Source organism: Nicrophorus vespilloides, unplaced genomic scaffold (assembly GCF_001412225.1).
Source record: "Nicrophorus vespilloides isolate i.1.1-1 unplaced genomic scaffold, Nicve_v1.0, whole genome shotgun sequence".
Classification (NCBI taxonomy): Eukaryota; Metazoa; Arthropoda; class Insecta; order Coleoptera; family Silphidae; genus Nicrophorus; species Nicrophorus vespilloides.
In genome coordinates this window covers 158,172-182,467 of record NW_017098319.1, presented here as the reverse complement: position 1 = coordinate 182,467, position 24,296 = coordinate 158,172, and the positions used below count along the sequence as shown (strand labels likewise).

General features: G+C 30.6%; 1 protein-coding gene across 1 annotated transcript; it reads left to right on the top strand.

Annotated features, from left to right (window-relative positions):
• The first annotated feature begins 23,060 nt into the window (after nt 1–23,060).
• On the top strand, nt 23,061–24,205 carry LOC108562160. The gene is made up of 2 exons (XM_017920386.1): nt 23,061–23,657; nt 23,711–24,205. The coding sequence occupies exons 1-2, from the start codon at nt 23,347–23,349 to the stop codon at nt 24,033–24,035; spliced, it is 636 nt and encodes a 211-aa protein (XP_017775875.1). The 5' UTR covers nt 23,061–23,346; the 3' UTR covers nt 24,036–24,205.
• The last annotated feature ends 91 nt before the right edge of the window (nt 24,206–24,296 follow it).

The window sequence follows — 24,296 nt, the reverse complement described above, 5'->3', positions numbered from 1 at the left end:
TTCTGGTATCCTTAGGCTATTTTAAACTTAAATCGGATAATAAGTGAATTATATTGATACATTATTTTTATATTACAAAAACACATGCAATTTTCATATATTTATTGTAATTCTGATACACAATTTTTCAAGTAACAAGTATTATTTGAATGTAAGTTTATACTCATTTAGTGCATAAGAAATATTGTTTTTATACAATATAGAGACTACTTTAAAGTATCAACAGGTATTTAGGTTTGTTTTTCTTCATTTAAATAGGGATATACTACTTAGCAGTACAATATTTATAATTATAAATAGCCATTAAAGATAAAAACCTCCAAAGTAATACAATTTCTGCTATTTAATTATGTCTAATGTAAAAATATAAAACTAGTAATTAAAAAAGTTATCAATAAGTCAGTTTTATAATTAAAACTAGATAACAGAATAAATTATAAGACAAATATTTCACAATAAAGCAGGAGATAGTAAAATTGGTCATTTAGTATATCTTAACGGCTTCGCTAAAGAATATCTTTGTCGTAAAGTGGATGAGGTCTTGAATTTAAATATTGTTGCAGACTTTCCGCATAGCTGATGCAACTTGTAGATGAGGCCAATTAAGTATCCCCGAAGAGCCCCGCGGAGTTTATTAAAAATGCCGTGCGTTTGTCCGTCGAGGAAAAATAACTTTACAAAGGAAAGAGCAAATAAAAAGAAAAGAAGTGTAAATATGCAAGTGGCATAACAAACATGTGTGTGTGTGTATGCATGCATGCGTGTGTTGCTGCTGCAAAGTCTCCGGGTATATTTATTAAACATCGCTTGTTTCATGCTGCTCGGAGGCAACTAAAGACGCAAGCACATGGAACTTTCTGGAATTCTTAAATACTTAAATATGAATAACTCTCTGGGCCCAAGCAAGCAGAGAAAGAAACAGTAAATAAAATAATGAGAGAGAGCTTGAAAATAAATCAAAACGGTGTGTTTTAATAACGAGCCAATGGAGCTCAAAGAGGCCCGTGAACCCGTTACCAATTGAACCGGAAGTTTTCCATTGCAACGGTTCAATAGTCCCCGCAATTTATATGATTGTACAGGAGAGGTAAAACATATTCCAACTCGGAAACACGACGTACGTATGGTTTTGTATATGTATACATGTGAGCATGAGAGAGAGAGAGAATGTTGTAGAGCAAAAATATATTTATGTTTCCCCGATACAACTGGAGTGTTGGAGCTACAGTCCCACAACGGTTTTAACTAAAACTCTTCTGACATTTCAATTGGGCCCAGCTTTAACTCCCATATTTCCTTCTTTTTTTCCTCCTCACATGCGTTCTCTCTCCCCTAAATCATAACCACCAGCAAATTCACCGGAGCAAACCTCCCTCTCTCACAGGACCGACCATATCTCCTCGTCCATAAAAGAAGAGCGGAATCTCAGAAAACGCGTATTTTATCGCCCCCATCCGCGATTTATACATAGCGAAAGAACGTTCACATTTAATATGCTTTTCCCTTCCGTTTATTGATTTTATCTTTAATCATTTGGAAAAATCAAACGCGATAATGACACGGACAAACTCGGCAGGGTAGAAAAGGGAAAATTCTACCATCCCTCCTCCCCTTTTCCTCTCAGATATAGCTTTTATCAAATTTAATCAAAATTTTCGCAAGCTGGATTCCAGATTCCGTACAGGCAATCACCCGACCTGTCACAGGGGGCTTATATTAATCGTTTACTTTCGTAAACACTTGTCCGAATTATCAAATATGCTGACACGGAATAAAATAAACGGTGCGTCATTTTATTTGAAAAACAGATTTATGTAAAAATTAATCAATGTTTTAACGTCCATCTGTTACTTGATGTTTCATAGCATACAAAAGTTAAACTGAATGGGTGACTGCTACCCTTTGTCATTTCGTTGTAATGAATAGTAAGTAGAAAGAACGATTTGCTACAAAACCATACACATTCACAAATAATGATCAATAATCTTATGAAAGAAACCTACCTAACAAATACAGAAAATAATCAATATTTATCTATGCATCGCAATATAAAGAGTAACATAACAATTTTTCAAGAAACAATCTATTAAAAAATCATAAATATTGTTTTAGCTTTAATTTGTTCTTTTTTATGTTGTTTATCGAATGATATTATATTGAAGTTGTTAAAATAAAAATGTATATGAAAGATATCAAACAATTTAATTACATGATCATAATTTTAGTTTTGAATTCGTAACACAAATGTTATATAATGAAATTCAATAAAGTAATTAGTTTTATAATACTACTGAATGTTATATGATTAAGATGTAAAAAAAATATATTCTTATTGGACTCATTTTTGTAATATCATAATTTTAAAATAACTTTGTAATTAAAATATATGTACCATATTTCTCAGAAAAATATTATGTGTTTATATAAAAGACCAATATTGAATTTTGTACAATCGATTTAATCGAAGCAAAACGAAGTTTCTACTAGTCACAGGCACAGAAAGCCGCATATTTATAAGACTGTGACTCACTCACTCACTTTATAATAAGAAACTCTGTATTTCCAGGATCAAATAACCTATGTAAAATATGTCAACACAATAAATGCATCGCAAATGTAACATGGAAATAAAAATAAACACATTTCATACTTGTTTTTGGTAATTATTTATGCAATTTTAAGGTTGATTCAAAATTCTAAGTTACAAAAACACATCAACTATTTTTTATGAGATTAGAAAAAATAATAATAGCAAAAGTAAACTAAAATCTATATGTTGATATATACATTATAAGAAGAAAAAAACTATTACATCGATTTATTCACGAAATACTTTGAATCAAAGTGAACATTGAAAAATTGTCAAAACATATTGTCAATATAACTTCTTAATAACAAGATGTGAAATAATTTATTGGAAGCATTGTGATTATTAATACATAAAGTTCATTGACTTAAAGAAAAAAAAACAAAAATATGTGAAGAAAACAAAGAAATATGGTCAAGTAAAAACGATATTTGGTAATTTTAAAAATAATTCAATCTATTTCAAACGCTCATGATTGAATGTGCTTTAATAACTGGACAGTGAAGTAAATTTAATGGAAGGAATACAATGGTGAATAAATAAACGTGTTATTTCGTAAAGTAGTAAAGTATGTAGTACAATGTATCTTTGATATCGCGCAAGGATTGTTGCAATTTATGAATAAATAAATCTGAAAACTCGTAAACATTTGCTAACAAATAATTGTCTCAGAGGGGTTAAATAAAAACTTACCATGCATATCACACAACATCATACATGCATAGCATACATACATAAACTATCCTTTGCATTTGCTTTTTGTGGTAAATGAGTTGTTCATTAGTGCACGCACAGTTTGAAACTGATAAACGAACCGTAACACTTTATGATAAACGCCACGACAGAATGTAAAAGAGAAAGATAAACAGAAAGATGGATAGAGAGAGAGAGGGATATAGACATAGAGAGCAGCAGAGGGAAATAAAGGAAGCAAAAGCCTTTGCCTCGATACATATTAAAATACCAAAACGGCATTAATACGAAAAGAGGACGACGACACATTTTTTTTCAACGCCAGATAATATTTAATCTTGCGCGCTTTTCCAGAAAACATTAAAACTGACATGCGTCATGCTATTCGTATCGAAGGCAAGTTTCCAAAAAAAAAAAATTATCGCCACCCTTCTCATGTTACTCGTGCTCATTGTAATTCTACACTTTCACAGTTTTCATCAATTAATTTTCACAAATATTCATCGGTAACTTTATACGCGAGAAATATCAATAACAATAGCAGCGTTTCAATCATCTCCGTAATTTTATATTCGCTTCATCTGTTTCGTAAGGCGATTAGGTATCGAGGAATTTGTGTCAAGACAATTTATTCGAAGTAATAATACCGGTTCGTATTGATTGCAGTTTTCAATGTTTCAGGAAGTCTGTTATTATTTCATACTTAAATATGTAAAACGATATAGATTTGATTTGTATTTAACCAAATATGTTAATTTATATAATTACCTAGTCATTTTTAATTCATTTCTCTTTATAATCTTAAACAGAAATTTTATTATATTATTATGATTAATAACAGAATTTATGGCATAAATAATGCAGTCAATAACCCATTGTATATGTGTTTTTATATATGCAATTAATTACAGTTATTAATAATAAGTTACAAAATAAGAAATAAATCTACAACCAAAAGCATATAATATATCTAGACACGAATTTGAAAGCATTCCTAAAACGTATTACTTGTTGATTTGCTACTTTGTAAATCTTGTCCATTCTAATTATGTGCTATTATTTTTATACCGTGTTTAACTTTATTAAGACATCAAATATCAACAGGTTTTCATTTACATAAATTAATTTAATTGTATTTCCTACCATTGAATTGGTCTCAATTTGATGTAAGTATATTTTAATAAGGATCATTCACTCTTTTTAATTGATTAAGTTTTAAAGAAAATAATGAAATTAATTTAATTAAACACCAAAGTTATATATAGTAAAATTTCTTTTCTGTATTGTATACAAGTATCAATGCAAATTTAATTGTCTATAACAGACAAGATTCAATGATCACCTTTTTCAATACTACAAACAATTTCTTGTAACAATAAAAATGTTTAATTATATAAATACATAAAAAAAAAGTATGAAATTTATTTATTAGTTTGAAATTAACCAATATAAAACTACAGATAAATAAATCCAAATAATTCTATCAATTGATTTATTTGTGCAGAAAAACAATAAAACATGTATTTGGAAGTAAAGAAATAGAAAATACAAGAGATGAAACAAATAGCATCCATTAATATAATTACATTCTGTGCAGTGTAGTGGTAGTGGTGAAGAAAAAATGTGCTGGTCTATCATTAAGTGGAGCCCAAGCGGAGGGTTAACCTTAAAAAGATTTATTTGGAAAGTTTATTGGATTTCGATCGGTTGCGGCCCTTTGTCCAGGCCCAACATAAACCCCTATAAATTATTTAAAGTTGCAACACAGGACCTTCTTTTCCGCTATGTCCTTCTCTCTTCTTCCTGCGCATCACCTTTCGCTCCGTATCCTTCTCCCCCATCGGAACGCCGCGTCTGAGGACGACGTCCGCATATTTATTCCAAGCGAAATGCAAACGCGACGTTGCAACGAAACGAAACAAAAACAAAAGGAAAAGGGCAAAAGTCCGAAGCCGACAGAAAAATATCAATTCGAGATTTATTCGAGACGCGTGCAATTTTTTGGCGGCTGCAAAATAATGCAATTTAAATGCACATGTATTAAAAACTAACGTTTATGAAATATGTATTCTCGCCTGTACCTAACGAAATATTGGAAAGTTATATTGAGTTTGAAATTGAGAGCACTATCAATACAGTCCCCTCGGGATCACATATGCATTTTACAATTCCCCCCGTTTGCAGAACAGAATAAAAAAAAACTGGAGTCCCCCCAATTTCGCACGGGTTCCGGGGATCCCAACAGCAAATAAAATGACAACAGCAACACACGCAAAAAAAAACTTACCCAACCATTGCGGCGGGGGGAGCGAGGGTAAAAGAAGAAAAAATAAAATATATAACTCCACACCACTCGTTTATTTCTCCCCTTTTAATTTCACCGAGTAGATTTATTTCAACGGCTGGAAAAAGGGTTACAGGATTTATAGCGAGAGGCCGAGCGTTATTCCTCTCCGCAGCCGTCCTCATCCTCCTCCTTTTTTTAATCTCCCTTTGCCCGGCTTCAAAAAATATTTGTTTAAAATAATTTGTTTTATTTTGGAAAGGACGAGGGGGGCGGCGAAAAAAGCGAACTTTTACGATTAATAAGTGGATTTGCGGAGAGTTTTACAAGGGTACGAAAAAAATAGGGAGAGAGAAAAACGCGCGACGCGTTGTGCAGAGGAAAGGGCGGAACGGCATTGTTTTATGCGACAGGCAGAGTGAAAATAAAGAAGGTGGTGGCGGGGAAGAAGAGGAAAGGAAATTGTGCAATTTGGGCTTCAAGGAAATGCGCCAAGCTAAATTACTTTAATTAGCGGCTCTAAATTAAAACGTTTCAAACAGGCTTTAAGTAAATTTAAGCGCGGATGATCTAAATCATAATTAGTATGTTTTACGATACCAACCAAATATTAATCTGACAAAAGGTTGAAATTGGTCAGACCTTTGAACAATAAGATACTATGCATTCTATATTTGATCAAGTTGGCAAGTATCAAATCAGGAGATTATATGGTAGCATAAATGATATATCTGTATACTTGATAAATTACTTGCTAAGAACCTCAGAATTTATACGAGATGTTTATAATACTAGATAAACTAAAAAAAATCATTAATTTGATAGAAGATCGCTAATAAACTATCAAAAACGTTAAATTGTTAATACTTTTTCATTTATAACAGTTACGACTTTCTTACTTAATGACCTAATAAGACCCGTAATAAGCGTCTAGTATCGCATAGTGATGTAAAACTATACAAGAAGTTGTTTAGGCTCAATTTGATTTAATCCGTTTAATTTAAATCAAATACAAAATATTAATACTTAACCAGAAAATATAAGCTATGACATGTTACTTAACATTAGTTATGACATTTAAATTCAGTGCATTTCAGCGTATTTGAGAATATGTATTAATTGAGTACAGAAATCGTTCCAGCATTTACGTGAAAATAATAGGAATTCGTATATTGATAACACATGTATCATCATCATCATTTATTTGCTATCTTTAACTTTTTGTTCTAATCAATAATATCAATAATAAAATAAAATAACATAATAAGAAAAATAAACTTAAATTGATTTGCTGCAAAGGGTTGACATAGGTCTTTATCCTTTTCATGTTCTATTATTATTAATTGAACATATTTTTATTTAAAAAAAACTGAAATATTTCTAATTATATTGATAGATGTGTATTGAAAAAATAAACTAAACGGATATTTTCATAATTGTAAATATACTATGTTGATTTCAGATGTCTACAGAGAAATGTTTCTTATAAATAGGTAAGAATATAGCACACGTAACCAGGGTAATATCGCGAACCCCGTAATCGCCTCGCGGAGGAGAGAAGGCGAAAATCGATGTCAAACTGTCATTTGCATAACTCGTAAAACTCAACGTGCACAAAATGAACGACGCCGACGCTTAGAACACCCCAAACACATATCATCAAACACTTTGTACGTCAATTTGCCAATATATATATATTGCAATTTAGCGTCTTGTATTTTCGATAAACATGTTAGCTTCTCTATCTGCAGCAATATAAAATTTATTGATAAAATTTATTCAAATATCATTTTACCATATACAACTAATAATATAGTATAAAATTATTATATAAAATTATCATTTTTATAGATAATACAATATAATAAATTTAATATGAGATCTATAGTATACAATCAAAAACAATATCAAATCAAAAAAATATAAACTAAATGTATATAAATAATTACAACAAATGTTGCTTTAAACTACATTGTTTATTCAGAAGAATCACATACTGTTTGAAATTCCTCCCATCTCCAAATTGAAACTGTATAATAAAACTATCCGGAAACCGACTTTATTCGGTATCACAATGTGAATTTTATGGTCGACTTGTCCAGTTTAGAAAATTATTTAGTATAGTGACGTCCACCCACCACCCACTGTGACGCTATTCACATAAGATAAATAACTTTATAGACCGAAGCATGCATTAAGAATTTATTTGACGTTTATTGCATCTATTGTATCTGTAAAAGAACTTAATGGATTCATCAAACCACAGCACTGCTTTTCAATTCATATTTGATATTTCTGACACACACACATATTCCATAAGATTATGTTATTGATATTTTTAGTATTTCCAATTTTTCGGATATATATTTTTTTACATGAACAATTAAAGTCTATTGGAACTAATTTGTAGATTTTAATGCACGTTATTTCGCTGAACAAAAAATGATTATGGTCATTTGTTGTGTGGATTCGTATGTGACTGATTGCAAGTGTAATTTGTAGTGTTCGGGTGGATCGGATGGTTAAGCCACCATATCCATAATGCAACGAGCGTGTAGTTAGGGTAGCTATAGAGAGAGGTAGTAGGTAGTATTCGCAGTCTATTGTTCATTGTAAACAATGCCATGGGAGTGTGTAGGTACGAAATACACTGTACATGAATACATCTATGTATACGGGTTATACATAGTTTCATGCCTGTTATATCCCCGGTATTATAGCCCTTAACTAGATTGTGTAGGCACTAAAAGCATTATTATATATCAAAAGTTTTGCGGAGAACGCTCACGCTTCTAACTCCAGATATTTCGGCTGGATGTGTGCGAGTGCCTCTAGCTGTGTGAGAAGAGGAAGAGAAGAGGGCCCAGGCTCCGGCCATTGTCTTGTTGAAAGCAGAATTAATGGAAATATTGCCGAAATGTGTATAATAAAAACTACTTTATTATTAAGTTTCATACGGAGAAGCCCAGCTGGGGCAAAATAAAAAAATATGTGTGTGTGTGTATACATATACACATAGCATGATGCCAGCTTATACAGTATGTTTTCAACTTAACGACTCAAACTTCTGACAACCATTAGGTACTTACACATCGCGGCTTTATGAGGACTTTATTAAAACAATCCATTTAAATTTCCAAACAAACTTCCAAAGCTAAGAATTTTTACTATAGTTTTTTTCTTGCATTCTTTTGTAAGTCATTTTATTTTTATTGACATGTTTTATCCTTTCTACCCTTCTTTGAGGGTCAAAACTGATTCAATAATTTATATTTCAATATTACATATTTTTATATTGATATATGAAGATAGAAATAGTTAAAATAATAATGAAAGGAAAACGTAGATTTCTACAAATTTCCATGTGCAATCTAAATACATGTAGTTTTAATGTAATAGAAATGTTGGGTTTGTTTAATAAAAGCTTCCATATTTGGACTATGAATACAAAAAAAACTAGATTACAATGAAACAAAGCGCAGAGCTTGCATACACCAGACATTTGAGTGTAGTAATTGGGCGAAAATTTCATCTCATTTAACCGAAATCGAGGTTTTGCAATAATAATAATAATAACGATCGGCGGGGAAATCTCCGACCGCAGTGTAATGAGGTAGAGAGAATATCACGAAACGTCTGTTTGTTGGTTTGGCCAACCACCCCCAAAACTACCAACCGAGTTTTATTTATATTTTGTGCAAATTTTCACGTGCATATTTTACGTTAAATTCCTCCCCTTCGCCCATGGAACGAAACAATTCAGACCACTCAAAAAGCGAAACTCCCTTTCTTAATCACCAACAACTGTTTCTAATGACCGCATTAAGAGTTCGGCAATTCCAAAAATTAAGTTCCACTCTAACGCGCAGCCGTTTTGGTGTGTGCGATTCATTCTTCTATTATTTTTTTTAACGCTCTTCTCGCTTAATTACATGGAGAAATTTATGGAAGGGAATTATTTATGCCATTTCCAAAAGCGAAATCTTTGCTTAATTTTACGACCCACTAAATTGCCGGGATTAATTTCAATGGGCTCTGAATTTAGAAAGAAGAACTTTGTCGTATTTATCAAATGCACTCAAATTAAGTCAGACGAGGGGATTACTTATGCTTTTAATCTGAGTTTATCAATTAATTACGCTGATTATGGGATCAAAGCAATATATTATAATCACTGACCTCCTAATATTAATAATCGAGGATTATCCTAACTGAAACTATATGAAATATGTTGACCCACTATTCATTACTATTACTATAAACTATATATCAAATAATCATTATTATTGATGTACCCGAGCATTTTTTTATTAAATAAAAAAAATGAAACTACAGTTCTTGGGCTGACTGAAAGATTCAAACCTAAAGCGCCAAAATTACTACAAAAACTACCTGAAATAGAGCAACAATGTCTCCTATAAACTATCATATTATTTAATGAATATTTGAAAACTATAATACCCCCCCAGGGGGGTCGTAGAAAAATTTAATTACAAACGGGATGTTTTTAATTCTTTAAATTTTTAAGTGCAAAATGGGTCGCGGACCAAAAAGTTTAAGAACCACTGAAATAGACCACAATTATTAAACAATATAAATCTCAAAAATTTAATTTTGAATTATAATAATGGACTAAACCAGTGATTCCCAAAGTGGTCTATATCGACCCCCAGAGGTCTATGACAACCTGCAAGGGCTCTACGTCAGCGAAAAAAAAAGTTGGGGGTCCATGAAATGAAAATGGGGGTACACGATAGTGGATCTCAACATACACTGATACTACCTATTTACTTACATTCTACTATCGTATAATATAAAGACATATACATTATTTATAAAAGTACCTATGAAGTAAAAAAAAATATTATATATGTTTATAAAATTGTGTAAGTTGTAGGATGTAGGCCTTCGCTTTGTGATCGCAATACATTTTGAACTTGTAAAAACCTGGAATATAGCGAGGAAATTTTGAATTTCCTTTCCATCGTCATACCTAATGGAAAGAGGGTTCAGCGCTGTTACCAATCTCCTAACGAAACAAAGTAACAGACTGGACATTAATAGCCGAGGAGATTTAAGATTAAACCTTACAAAATTGACGCCAAATGTTGATAATTTATTATTAAAGCATCAGGTTCATTCTTCTCACTAAAAACATTTACTTATTGCTTAGTGTATGTTTATTTTATGTTACGTATATTTTATATAACAGATACAAAATTTTATTTTGAATAGTTTTAATTTAAATTCAATTGATAAATGTATAAAACATAACATGTGTTTTTACTTTAAGTTTTTAACACTTAACTTCACTACAGTTAGAAATTTAAAAAAAAATCAATATCAGGTAAGTAGGGGATCTACCCAAAACCGAAAAACATGGCAAGGGGTCTACGACACAAAAAAGTTTGGGAACCTCTGGACTAAACCATAAATTCTTATTCAATCGTAATTATATTACGACAAATGTGAAAATTTCGAATTGCGTAATTAATAATAGACCATAATAAATAGGATTAAAATTACCGATATTATTCATAAATACAGTAATAATATATTATTTACTCGTAAACAAATACAAAATATATATGTGTAAATATACGTTTTGATTTGAAATATATACAAAATTGAAACCAGATACGAATGCAGAAATGTTCGCAATTCTAAATTATAACTTTCCATATATGCTTTATACGCGAAAGTGTGGAGCAAATGACAAGTTATCTTTATGTAAAAAATGTTCAGCATTGCGGCTGATAAGCAAATTTACTGTCTGCAAGCTGCGACAGCAGTGAAAATGTTATTACACGCTACAATTTCCTCCAGGCAACAAATATTGATTTGAAACTAAAAAATTTACACTTGTCCCAGCGCTCAATTTGCTGATCACACATAGTTATTTCCTTCATGTGTGATTACTCTTCATGTACAAACAAAATATTCATATCATATATGCATAGAATAATTAAAATTCATATTATACATACCAATAAACATGTGTTACATTGTATACATTTACTTTATTTTAAATGCAATTTATTGATATTTTTATACAATTTAAATTTGTATTTTCAATATATTTTAATATAGAAATTCATTTTTTTTTTTAGAAGACAAGAAAAACTTACAAGAGCGTAACCCAAGTGTGTAATAACTTAACCCAGGGGTCGGCAACTTTATTTATGTGAAGAGCCATTTCTAACATTATATATATGAAACATATATTTAAAGAGCCGCACGCGCTGCTGAATAGCACGATCCAACCGATAAAAGCAAAGTTTGTTTAACAACAAAACGAGCCGCAAGAGCACATACAAAAAGCCGTATGCGTATGAATATTAAATGCAATTTAATACTGACAAAATTTTCCCCTAACAAAAATATCAATTATTATTTAATAACAAACATAATCTAAAAAAATACTATTATGTTTATAATATCACTTTTTCTCACTATAAAAAAAAATCGTTTGGTATATTTATACCAAAACGATATGAAATATTAATACACAATGAAGTAAGTGAAAAGAAAATTGTTTATTGTAACTTGTTGAAATTAAATAATAATACTTACATCATGAATATTAAAATAAAACTTCTTGTAAAAGATATACATAAAATAAATTGTAGTACTGTGAAACATCGCTTAACGAGCACCTCGCATAACGACCATTTCGCTTAACGAGCAGAACGATTGACGATGAGAAGAGAAGTATTGCAAGCCCGACAACCGAAAGACCGTCTATTGAAAGCCCGACGTTCAAAATCCCGACTGTATCGAAATCCCAATTATATCAAAATCTCGACAACCATAATCCCGACAAACATAATCCCGACTATATCGAAAAATTTTACAATAACATTTTTAAATTATTTCGGAGCGTAGTAACCTTTATTTATTATTAATAACAATAAATTATTATTAATTTATTTAATTTTGTTGAATTATTCATAATAAACCTTAACATTATAAAATAATCTCAAATACAATTAGATTATTAATTGTTAGTATTTATTATTAACAATTTAAATAATTTATTAACAATTTAAAAGTCACTACGCTCCGGAATAATTTAAAAATGTTATTGTAGACATTTTCGATATAGTCGGAATTTTGATACAGTCGGGATTATGGTTGTCGGGATTTTAATATAGTCGGGATTTTGATATAGTCGGGATTATGGTTGTCGGGATTTCGATACAGTCGGCATTTCAAACGTCGGTATTTCGAAAGTCGGGAATTTGACTGACGATATTGCCATTGCAACCGCATTTGTATACATATTGTGTATACATATTATGTGTATTTTTGAATATGTTTCACTATACGAGTAAAAATCCGGAAATTTTGGAACGGATTAAACTCGTTAACCGAGGTTCCACTGTATATGTCTCAAAAACAGAATTACGATTTTAGAAATTGAATCGTTCACTGTGAAAAGTGAACAAGACTATGTGAACTAGGTAAAATCTATGATTTATCGGTGCATTAAATTCGCACGAATGTGTTTGACGCACGTCCAACATATGACACGGTCGTAAATTGTCATTAATTACGTTGGCAAGTACAAGTGCTAGTACTCCCTTTACGTCTACCTTGCAATGTAATTCGGTGATGTACTAGTTCCTCCTCTCTCTCATTTTTTTTCTCCTCAATCTCACCCGCAAAACGTAACTAATATATTCTACCTTGATTAATTGCATACTACTCTAAATGAATAATTCATAGCCGGTTCTGATTGATGCAGTTTCAAAGCACGTCCCTTAATTTAGCAGAAGCTGCTGCAAGTCTTAGCTCCGGTACAAAATGTAATGCAATTCTCTAGGCAATTAAATATATTCAAATGCAACAGCGTATACAATTTTAACAAATTAATGCATGTTTTATATAAAATTGTTCGTAAAGTATCGGTTCAAATATTCAGATATTAATTTATTTTAATTAATATAAAGATTATGAAACTTAATTTCTACCAATCTCTACCAAAACAATATGTATCAGAATATGATGATAGTAGTAAAATTTTAATAAGTAAATTTACAGTATAGGCTTCAATTTATCCAAGAAAAAGACAATCCCGTTTAACAAAGAGAATCCAGCATGAACATATAAAGTTATAGAATACTGAAGTTAAAGAAACTGTAAATTTATATTTTTATAATTTTATCACAGAAAACGGTAATCAAAATTCTATTCTATGGATGTCGTTCAGACCATTTAATTTCGTATAAAGATAATAAGAAAATACAGAATTAATGAAATTCCTGCCGAAAAATTGTTAACAACCAAAGATCTAAACAGATACTTAATAACATGATAAATTTGATTTAGAAAGAAATGATATAGGCAATTAAATGAAAGATAAAAAAAGGTACAATCGACTTTAGTTAAAATCAGAAGAATGTACTGATGCCTTCCTGCACTGTATAAAAATCACATGAACAATAGTAGAAAAGAAGTATTCCTGAGGAATACTGAACTTCTATCTTGAACAGAGGTTCCACGTCAATTTAGATGATAATACTAATTATTTCGATAATATTCAACAAACCGTATTTCGAACAATGAAGGTAATTTGGATCCTCGCCCTCCTTTTTTATCGGTCGGAATTAATTTATATTATAATAGAATGTTTCCTGCATCTGGTGCACGATGTCTCCAAACGTAAATAAACGAGATTTTAAAGATTGGAAATGTAAATCACATTCTTTTCTAATTCATTTAAGAAATGCTAATTCCGCACGACGGCCTACTAGGCTTCTTCTTCCTGAAGGTGTTTTTTTTTTCTTCTTCGTTTCTCTCTTCTTCTTCCTTTTTCGTGGAAGTAATTAAATGAAATGGAGCAGCAGAATATCTGCGAGGGCGGAAGTAATTCGTTTATATATGTATAGCCTCGGTAATTGCTTTGTTACGGAACGATTTGCTTTTAAATTGTCGATTTAGTCAACAACCATAAGATTATCATCCTCGTGGACGGATATTTTAAATTGACCCAATGAGATTTCCCCCAGACCTCTGTACTCAGCTAACAAAAATCCAAATTAACACGCTTATTATTTTGAACATGTAAATGTTCAAATTATTTATTTTTCGTTTAAATTGATTTTTTTTTGCAATTTAGATTTCCATAGATAATTATTACCTCTGACGGAAATTATTATGATTCACTGGGAAATAATCATATTTCAATTAACTTTCAGAGAGAAATAAATAATAATTATAGTCGTTTCATGCATTATAATTATTTAAAAAAAAATCAAAACAAATTAACGATTTACCGCTTTATTCTCTTGAACAATCTTGCAAAATCATTTCCTCGTTAAGAAATCATAACTCGTGAGTAGGAATTTATGTAATTTTATAGGAAAAAGTTTCTTAAACAAGAATCATTCGTTACTCAGTTTAATAAAAAAAATAATAAAACTATTGCAATAAATTCATTTATTAACACTATAACTGATCAGTTATATAAACATAATATTTTTATGTACTAATTTATTACAACTTATTATTTTGTTCAATTAAAATTTAGTTTTTTTTTTTATTTTCAAACCAGAATATAGTGAATCCGAACTGATCGAAACCGGACTATGTGATGTATTAACATTTTGAATGAACATAACAACATATAACATAATTAATAATTAAAAATTGTACATTTTAAATTGTCTACAGGAAACAACTTCTTACAAATAATAAAGCACAATTCAAACATACTTTGTTTCCAACAGAATAGAATTATCAATTTTTATTTAAAAAAACGGGAATTTGATCAAAAGAAAAAACGATTCACAGTAAATATGCGGCGGCTATAACAGTAGCAGCTCTGATTGCATAAATTTATATTTATGCAATCAGAGTTGGACGAGTCAATTTCCGACAGAAAACCGCATGACGCCATTTTACTGCGCATTGTTCTGAACACAATTCAAAAATGCTTTTGTCAGTTTTAAATCGAGAGAGGTTTCAACAATTACCACATGACAAAAAAATAGATGTACATTGAAATAGAAACATTAATTGAAATTGCTTTTATTGAATTCGGTTATATCATAAAATACACTAGAAAGTAAAACGATATTTCGATTAGATTCTAATGGTTTTGTAAAAATGTTCATAGATTTTAATGAAGTTTGGCTGTTTTAGATTTTTTTTTATATAAAAAACTTTAAAAATGTTATAAATAATGAATGTAATATTATGATAAAAATATTGTTTTTATAATTTGTGTATTTTATTATAATAATAAAATTTGTAGAAAAAATTATAAATATTGAGGAAAAACCTATAGTCGGGTCAATAGTACTTTGTAAGAATTAATTTATTTTTATTTGTTTATAAACTGTGACTATAACCATAAGTTAATTAAAATCATTTACGCTTCAAACCATAAGACTCAAACCAATTTTATCTCGTAAAAAGTTGTGTCTTGCAATCAGAGAGTCGAACCAAAATTTATTTCGTTCCGGTTTACTATTACGTTTCAAGTAAATGTTAAAAGTTCCAACTTCGCATTCGGTTCGTCTAAAATTTCGGTTCAGTTTCGGTTTAAATAAAAATTTTAAATTTTTTTATCCGAAATAATAATTTGAAAAACTTTCGAATTATACCGAATTCAGACGAAAATTTCTATCCACCGTTATATTTCTACATGGAGCATACATAAGAAAGCGATTAATGAATTAATTTAATGAAATTTAACCGACATTAACTCTCATTAAAACTTCGTTTCGGTTTCGGTTTATTAATTGAGAAAATTTAAGTTTCCGGTTAATTTCGGTTCGGTTCAAATTCAGATGCTATTTAAAATTATTGTTTCAATTTTAACATTATATCGCAATTTGCGTTTTGTTGTATTTTGACTAATAAACTACTATTATTTTTTTAGATACAATTAATTGATTTTATTTTTATTAAGCGATGCATACTTTATTATCAAAATAAAAAAACTGCGATTTGTAGTTGATAAAAAAGGTCTTTATTGCATGGAGAACAATGCGCTCAGAATAAATCACGCAGGGAAAGTTAATCCAAACCCTCCATACGTTCTGCTCTCCCTTTTGCAAAGAAAAACAAAACCAAAATTGGTTATCTAAAAAGTGGTTTAAATCAAATATATTATTATCGTTGTGGGGCCGTGATATATACGTTAGATAAGCCGCAGACACAAAGCCGTTGCGGGGGTGGCGCGGGGTGCCAGAGATTAACCCACTTTTTCAGTACGAAACTAAAATTACCCGCCTTGCAAAATCGATAAAACCCCGTGTGCATGTACATATATATGTATCTCTCTGTGTGTGTGTATGAGAGTGAACGAATGTGGATGACCGAGGTTTCTTCCCCTCTTTTTTTCAACACTTCTTGAGCGAAGCAAAAATAATGAGCTCACGCTGCTGAAAATAGTGTTATTAATATGTATCCGGTCGTAATTGGAACGCAAGTGTGTATACACACTTCTATTTGCGAAATACTTCATTGCATGAAAGATGAAAAGAGCCGTAATAAATGGAATGGCAACAAAATAGATACTCGCTCTTTTCACCGAAGACTTTTAATAACACCAGTTGAATTGCGACATTGTCGATCGAATTACAGAATAGCATGAAAAAAAAACTACCGTCAAGAGAATAATAAACCGAAAGGAGGAAAGAAAGTATCAGAGATGAGAGATGCACACACACAAAAAAAGGCCAGTGTTCCATTCCATTCAGATATTCTTTATTGTTATAAGATGGCACCGTTTCAACATCTAAATGTATTTGGGTGTTGAAATTATGCTCACTGACCCGGTAATATACATTCGGAAGGCATTGTGCCGCGAAGGAAGAAGAAACAAGGATGAATAAAGAAAACGAAGAAAGAAAAAAAAATATACGAATATATACATGTAAAAGATTTACGAGCGCGGAAATGTTTTTCCCGTTCCTTTAAAATTGGTTTCATCTCCCCGAACGTATCTATTTTCCCTAAATAATGGACCAATTTATTCGCTCACACATCTTACTCTCCGGGTACACCCACCCCGAACTTCACGACCCCCGATGTTGTTGTTCTCTCTCTCTCTCTCTCTCTTTTATTTTAGTTCGTACACTGTTTCGCATTTTCGCTCTTTACACTTTTATTTATTTATTTTTTGTATCCTAATTCCACCCGCATGAACTTTTATTTGCATGCGATAAGTCAGCCGGGCCCGACATTCTAAATCTGGACAAATCGAAACACTTTTTCTAGACTCTACACATGCGGGGAAAACACGAAGGAAATTCGCAAACTTGAAAATGAGAGGGGACGGAAAGCGAAGAAAACGGAAAAAAAGAGACCTTTTTTTTCTTTCCATCGTTATTAAACCAATTTGTTATTCTTAAGGAAACGATCAGTATCAACAAAATACTGTTTAAATTGATGTACGCAAAATAGTTTCACTGTTTATACCTAGGGTTTTTCTTTTGTAAATAGCTCAAATCTTGTGATTTCATGCTTGAATTGTTTCTCTCTTTAAGATATTTATTCAACGTTTTTTTAGATCTACGAATTCGAGCTATGAAGAAGCAAGAATGAAAACTATAAAACTGGTAATCGAAAGAAAACAAGCTGTTAATACACAAAATGATAACAAAATCAAATTATAAATCGAACATATAATTATCATAATAGAAATGATAAAAGAGGAATTTAATATTAATGTAGAAGAGAAGAAAATAATGATTACCAATTAAATCTTTTTAACTTGGATGAGTAAAAAAATCTTTATATTAGAAGACATTAAATGAATAAACAACAACAACTTCTTCTTTTTAAACATAATAAAAGTGTATGAAATTCAATAACAAAATAATAAACGAATAAATGAATGGACGTATCATCAGTAGATCGCATTTTTATAGCTCTCCATAAAACAGTACTTAAATTGTGTCAACATTGATTTAACTGCTACTTCAAATATTCTCATAGATTATATATTCCAAAAATAAAACAGTTTGTTTGTTAAAAGATATTAAATCATTCAACAACAGATGGTTAAAAGGCTCATTCAGAAACGTTACCTATTAAACTTAAACAATTAAACCATGTGCGTAACAAAATGTAATTATCTACTTATTTTACCGTTGTCTAAGCACCATAAAACATGTAAAAAAATACATTCCTTAGTCTAAAAGAAAAATAGTATGTAATGATAAAAAAAAATATAAAAACACAAGAAAAATTTCATTATCTCCATTTTTAAATTTGATATTCCATAAAAAAATATATAATGCCATTAATAAAGAAATATAATTAGAAACGTTCGATATAATATTTATCGGAGGACAATAGAAATATGCAAATAAACACATTACTTGGTGTCGCACATTCTTTGATTTTTGGGGGATTGTGACCAGACCAGACAATATAAAACAGGAACAGTCAGAATAGAAATACTGTACTTTATGCATGGATTGCTGAGCTTGGAACACCAGTGGATGTGTCACATAAAAAAATATTTGCTATTCATTATTAATCAACATTAATAAATGTATTCAGGTGTTATTTATAAAAAAAAGACTTCTCCATACGCAACTACTCAACTTTAACTTAAATATTCCCTCGATTCACATTATTAATTTCCGACATTGCGTAAAAGTAAAAATTCACTCAATAATACAAATTCGGAAACTGCCGAGCATGAAATGTAAGGAAAATAACCTGTAATTTAGATTTACAAAAAAATATATTGGATGTAAACTTAATGTCATAAATAATACATGACAATAATAATAACAATAAATGTAATAACTGAAACGAAACATGCAAAACTAACATTATTGAATAAATAAAAAATAATAATATAGATGAGTTACGTCTATGATTACTTGTTGCAACATCGTTAATAATTACTGCCTGCCGCAATTAATTCAACACTTAAATTTTGGTTTCCATAAAAAGAAAAATTGTAATTAAAATATATTTTCAAAACTTATTAACTACTTTTTAATTCTGTACGGAAAAATAACATTCTTATAAAGAATGAAAACATTTTAGAATATAAATAAATAAAGAACTCGTTAATTGGAAAGAAATTGCTAAATTTCATAATTACATAATTATAATATAATCTCTATTATTAATCATTCAGGTATTAAAAGATACAGTTTACATACATGCAATTTATATTACTTTAAATTATATGTATTTTACAATTGTAATTTCGTCAAAGTTAGATGATAGCAATCGTTTCTTACTAATTATGTGCAAGAGTGTTGCACTGTATGACTTAGTGTTCCGCTACTCTTTGTAAATATTAATAGCACTAATAAAACGGATATGATTTGTCACATCAGACATATATTATTTTTGAGCAATTAAACACCGACACTTCCGCAATTAATGAACAAAAAAAAATAAAATTACTCTTAAAAAGTATTTGGTAATAAAGATACAAGAACAATTTATCTAATTTGTTAATTATTACTTACTGACATTATTCTACAATATATTTATACTGAACTAATTAGATGAATTAGTAAATTATAATTGCTACTAAGAATTGCGACATGAGATTAAAAAAAAGAGCTATATCTAAGAGTATAATTTAGCATTTTCTCTAATTTACTGCCTGAAATGAAGTTGTCGAATATGTAATGAGAAGAAAGGAATGCGAGGGTGAAACATGCGGGAGCTAAAATAAAAACATGCCAGTGTGATTATTAATTCTTTTATTTTATTACGAAAACAAGAACAAAAAGAATGCAATAATAATGCAATGAATAATTGTGTTCAATTTTTAACGGTTTACAGGTGCAATGTGGGTGGCCTACAAATTAGGAGTGAAATTTAAACATGACGTTGATAGTTGTGTATGTTTACTGCAAGATAGAACAACTAACCAAAAACAAGCAATTGTTTGTTTAAGATTATCCTGAATTATCATTATCTTGAAGTAATTTCTATGTTTAGTGTCAATACAGAGCCGAATGATATACCTAAGTTGTTTTATCTTCTATGTATTAAATTGGAGTGAAGATGCAGTCACGGTTCTATGTTATGATCGAAGGTAAGGTTGTTTCTGCAGAGGAGACATGCAATCGGCGATATGTCGTTAGCAATTACGCAAATTGCTATTTAGTAGGAAGCCCAATGTGCGAATGTAGGTCACATTTAACCTACAACCTTAGCCCACACGGATCCACGAACCCTGTGGAAAGTAAGCCCGTGAACCCACGTAATCGAAACGCCCGGGACATCACGACCATAACATAAACAATCATTTTGTATAAACAAAAACATCACTCGGCCGCATTCATCCTCACTCACTTCGTTCTTTAAGCTCTCACCTTCTTTAATATCTATTTACTTTAAGCGGGGTCTCTCAGCATTGGCGCGCAACGACTCAACAAACATCGGGACATAAACTTAACGCAAACCGAAAACTTAACAAGACATAATTAAACAGTTGCGAATTAACTCAGGATTTGAAAAGGATGTGTAAATGATTACACCACCCTGCACACAATCTGCCATGCTTCGCCTCGGACTGATCGGGTATGAGCGCATGCTCCGCCTCTGTCATCTCGCATTCTGCCTTATAAGTAGGCATCCCCAAGCACACAACCTTTATGTACTGCTGATGCTGCTACTGCCCGAAGCCGCATTATGTATTTAAAGCCCAAATGCCACGATAAAAATCGCAGCTACACATGTATTATTTACAGTACTCCATTCATTATTGATTCTGCACAGCCGAGCAGCACAACAATTGTTCTGCGCGACATTGTTCAAACGCCGTGCACACAATCACAGTCGCTCTCTCCACACAAATCACAAACACATTATATATGTATGCGATACAACCATTTCCATACATAATAGATCTTCTCTATTTAATGCAATCTCAACTTCTGCTCCTACGACCAACTATCAACTAGCACGTTTTATTTATAGTCTGGTCTAGCCGAAAAACCATTAGATTTTGATCACACCGATTGCAAAACTTTGATTTACTGTACGCAAGATACTACATTAATAGCATTCCAACTGTTAAAACTGATTTAAATGACTTTCATTCCAATGATCTTAATCGCAAAAGTTATATGTAACCATGGGTTCTCCTTCCTAGATATGAATACATGTATTAATTTCTAATTATTTAAATAATGAATATCAATAAACAAAAAAAATAAGGAAATATTTAATCAAATAGATATTTCAATATAATATAAATAAATTGAACATTTGTAGAGTAGCACTTTTCTTCTTCAGTAATGAAATGGTTATTTTTTGTTTAACGTAGATTTACATGTTAATTGTCCTACTTATTTGGTTTAGCGATAAAGCCTATATAGTCCAGGGTCTAGTGACACCGGAAATTACCAATCCTATGGGGGTTTATGTAAACAGATACGCAAGTGCAGTGGCGCAGACATAGGTAACACCCTCTTCAAAATATTAAAGCTGAATTATTAATAATTTAGGGAGCAATTTTATAGTTGTTGTAATAAATGTAAATGTCCTTTCGAGCAAAAGCAATTGATCTAAGTCTTTCAGACTATTATATATTATTTCTAATTATTTCTTCAGTTTATCATTATTTTATAAAAAGTAAATAAATGCTTTGTTTATTTAGAATAATCATATTCTATTCATATTATCACGAGTGACATTCATTTTGCAAAAAATGTCATAAATAACAGTAGCAAAGTAATACTAACACAACGTATAATAGTGATATTACTTCAAAAAAGATAAAATGATGACGATGGTAATATCAACATTTTGTGTAGTAATGGTATTTAGTAAGTGTACAGTATTTTAGTATTATAGGACGTTTATGTGTAATAATGTGTGCTAAAATACAGTGTTCTGGAGTATGGTTCAATATCAACAAAATGAAATTTGTTAACAGATATAAGTTTATTAATATTTCTTATATTAGTTTTAAAAACATTAATAAAAATGCTTAATTATAGGAAAGTTTCTAAGCCAACTGCTTTTATTTAAAATAATAATCATAATTTATTTCATATATGCACATATATACCAAAAGCTACTTACGTGCGTTATATTTAATTAAAATTATAATTATAAATCAGAAAATTGAATGGCTTTACAAAAGATTTTACTATATTCTACCTAAATTCTTATTCATTCATATTGTTTGTAATTTGATGGTTGTTGAAATAAATATAAATATTGAAATAAATATAAATTTAATATTTTTGTATGATATTAACTATAATTCAAAATCAAATTGTTGAAATAAACTATTTAATAGAAGTAATACTATTTTTTAGAATGCACAGAAAATTTTAAGTCTGTGTTTCGTGCACATTATAAAAAAATCTGATTTGATTGAAAATTTGATTCTTGTATAAATAAATCATACTATTTTCGCCATCTGTAGACTATATATTAAAATACTTTGAGAAAGTTTTTAATATTGTTTATAAAATTTAAATAGAACATGTGCGCATATACATTTGGTTAATTGTACCCTTAGATTAGATAATGCTTTGAATATACGTGAAAATTATTGATATGGCACAAAAATAGTCGAAAGATGTCACTATGAAGTTGAATCGAGAATTCTCTGGTAAAGTCTGGAAAAGAACCATGCAAAAAGAAATTACGAACATCAGCTGTTCAGGTTCTTATTAGATCCGTTTGACGAAGCGCCGGTGCGGTAAATAAACAATAGTGCGAAGACCCAACTAATAAGTGTATGTTTAAAGAAAACGGACTCAAATTAACTACTTGACACTTGCCTTTGATCTGGAAGAGCCTCAACCATAATTCTTGTAGTAATAATATGAATATGGCAAACGACCATAACCAACAAAACAGGCCAAATATATTTGGACCAGATTTCAATTATCCTCCACCAAATGCAGAGTGGAATCGGTTTGTAGCTAGCTCAACATACTATGAACACCCAAACTTCCCATTCTCCTCCAATTTTGGACCCAGTCCTGTCACCTTTCCAATCCAGCCAGCACAGGTGATCACACCATCGTTCACTTCTTTCCCATCAACATCTTCAACAGATTCTCTCAGTGAATACTCTGCTGCATTTCAAAGATGTAAACAGATGAGATGTAAGAGAAAAACTGATTCACCACTGTAAGTATTTACTTTTGATTATGTATAAACAAATTAATGATTGACATCCCTAGGCCCACTATGAACAAGCAACACATAACTGAAGAGAAGATGGCTGAACATTTAGCAAAACTTCATATCAGTTCAGAGACACCGGCAAGAAATGAACCAGAGGAAAGAAGAGTCAAAAGATTATACATGTGTGATGAAATGAGGAAATTGCAGTCTGAGTCTATTTTACCAAGTTCCTTATTGAATAAAATACAGAGGCCATGCACTGCCCTAGTCCTGTGGCAACCACCACAGAGGCTTGTACCTGCTGCTGATGTAAATGAGAACAGCAACAACAACAATGAAGAGGTGCCAGACCATAACTTAATGGAAACGGATGGGCGATAGCATCATTGATTTTAAACTTTGGATATTTTACAAAAAAAAAAAAACTTATTTAATATTATTGAGAACTCTCTTTCCTTACAAGACTAATTGTTTTCAACTTGTTTGTTGTATATAAAATGTACTTCATTTAAAATTATATATATATAAGCATTAATTATCAGGATGGTAAAAATATGTGTGTGTTTCACTGTCGAATATGTTTTATTTTTCAATAAAATTTGTTTCATGTAAATGTAATACTTGAGATATTTTAATACAAGA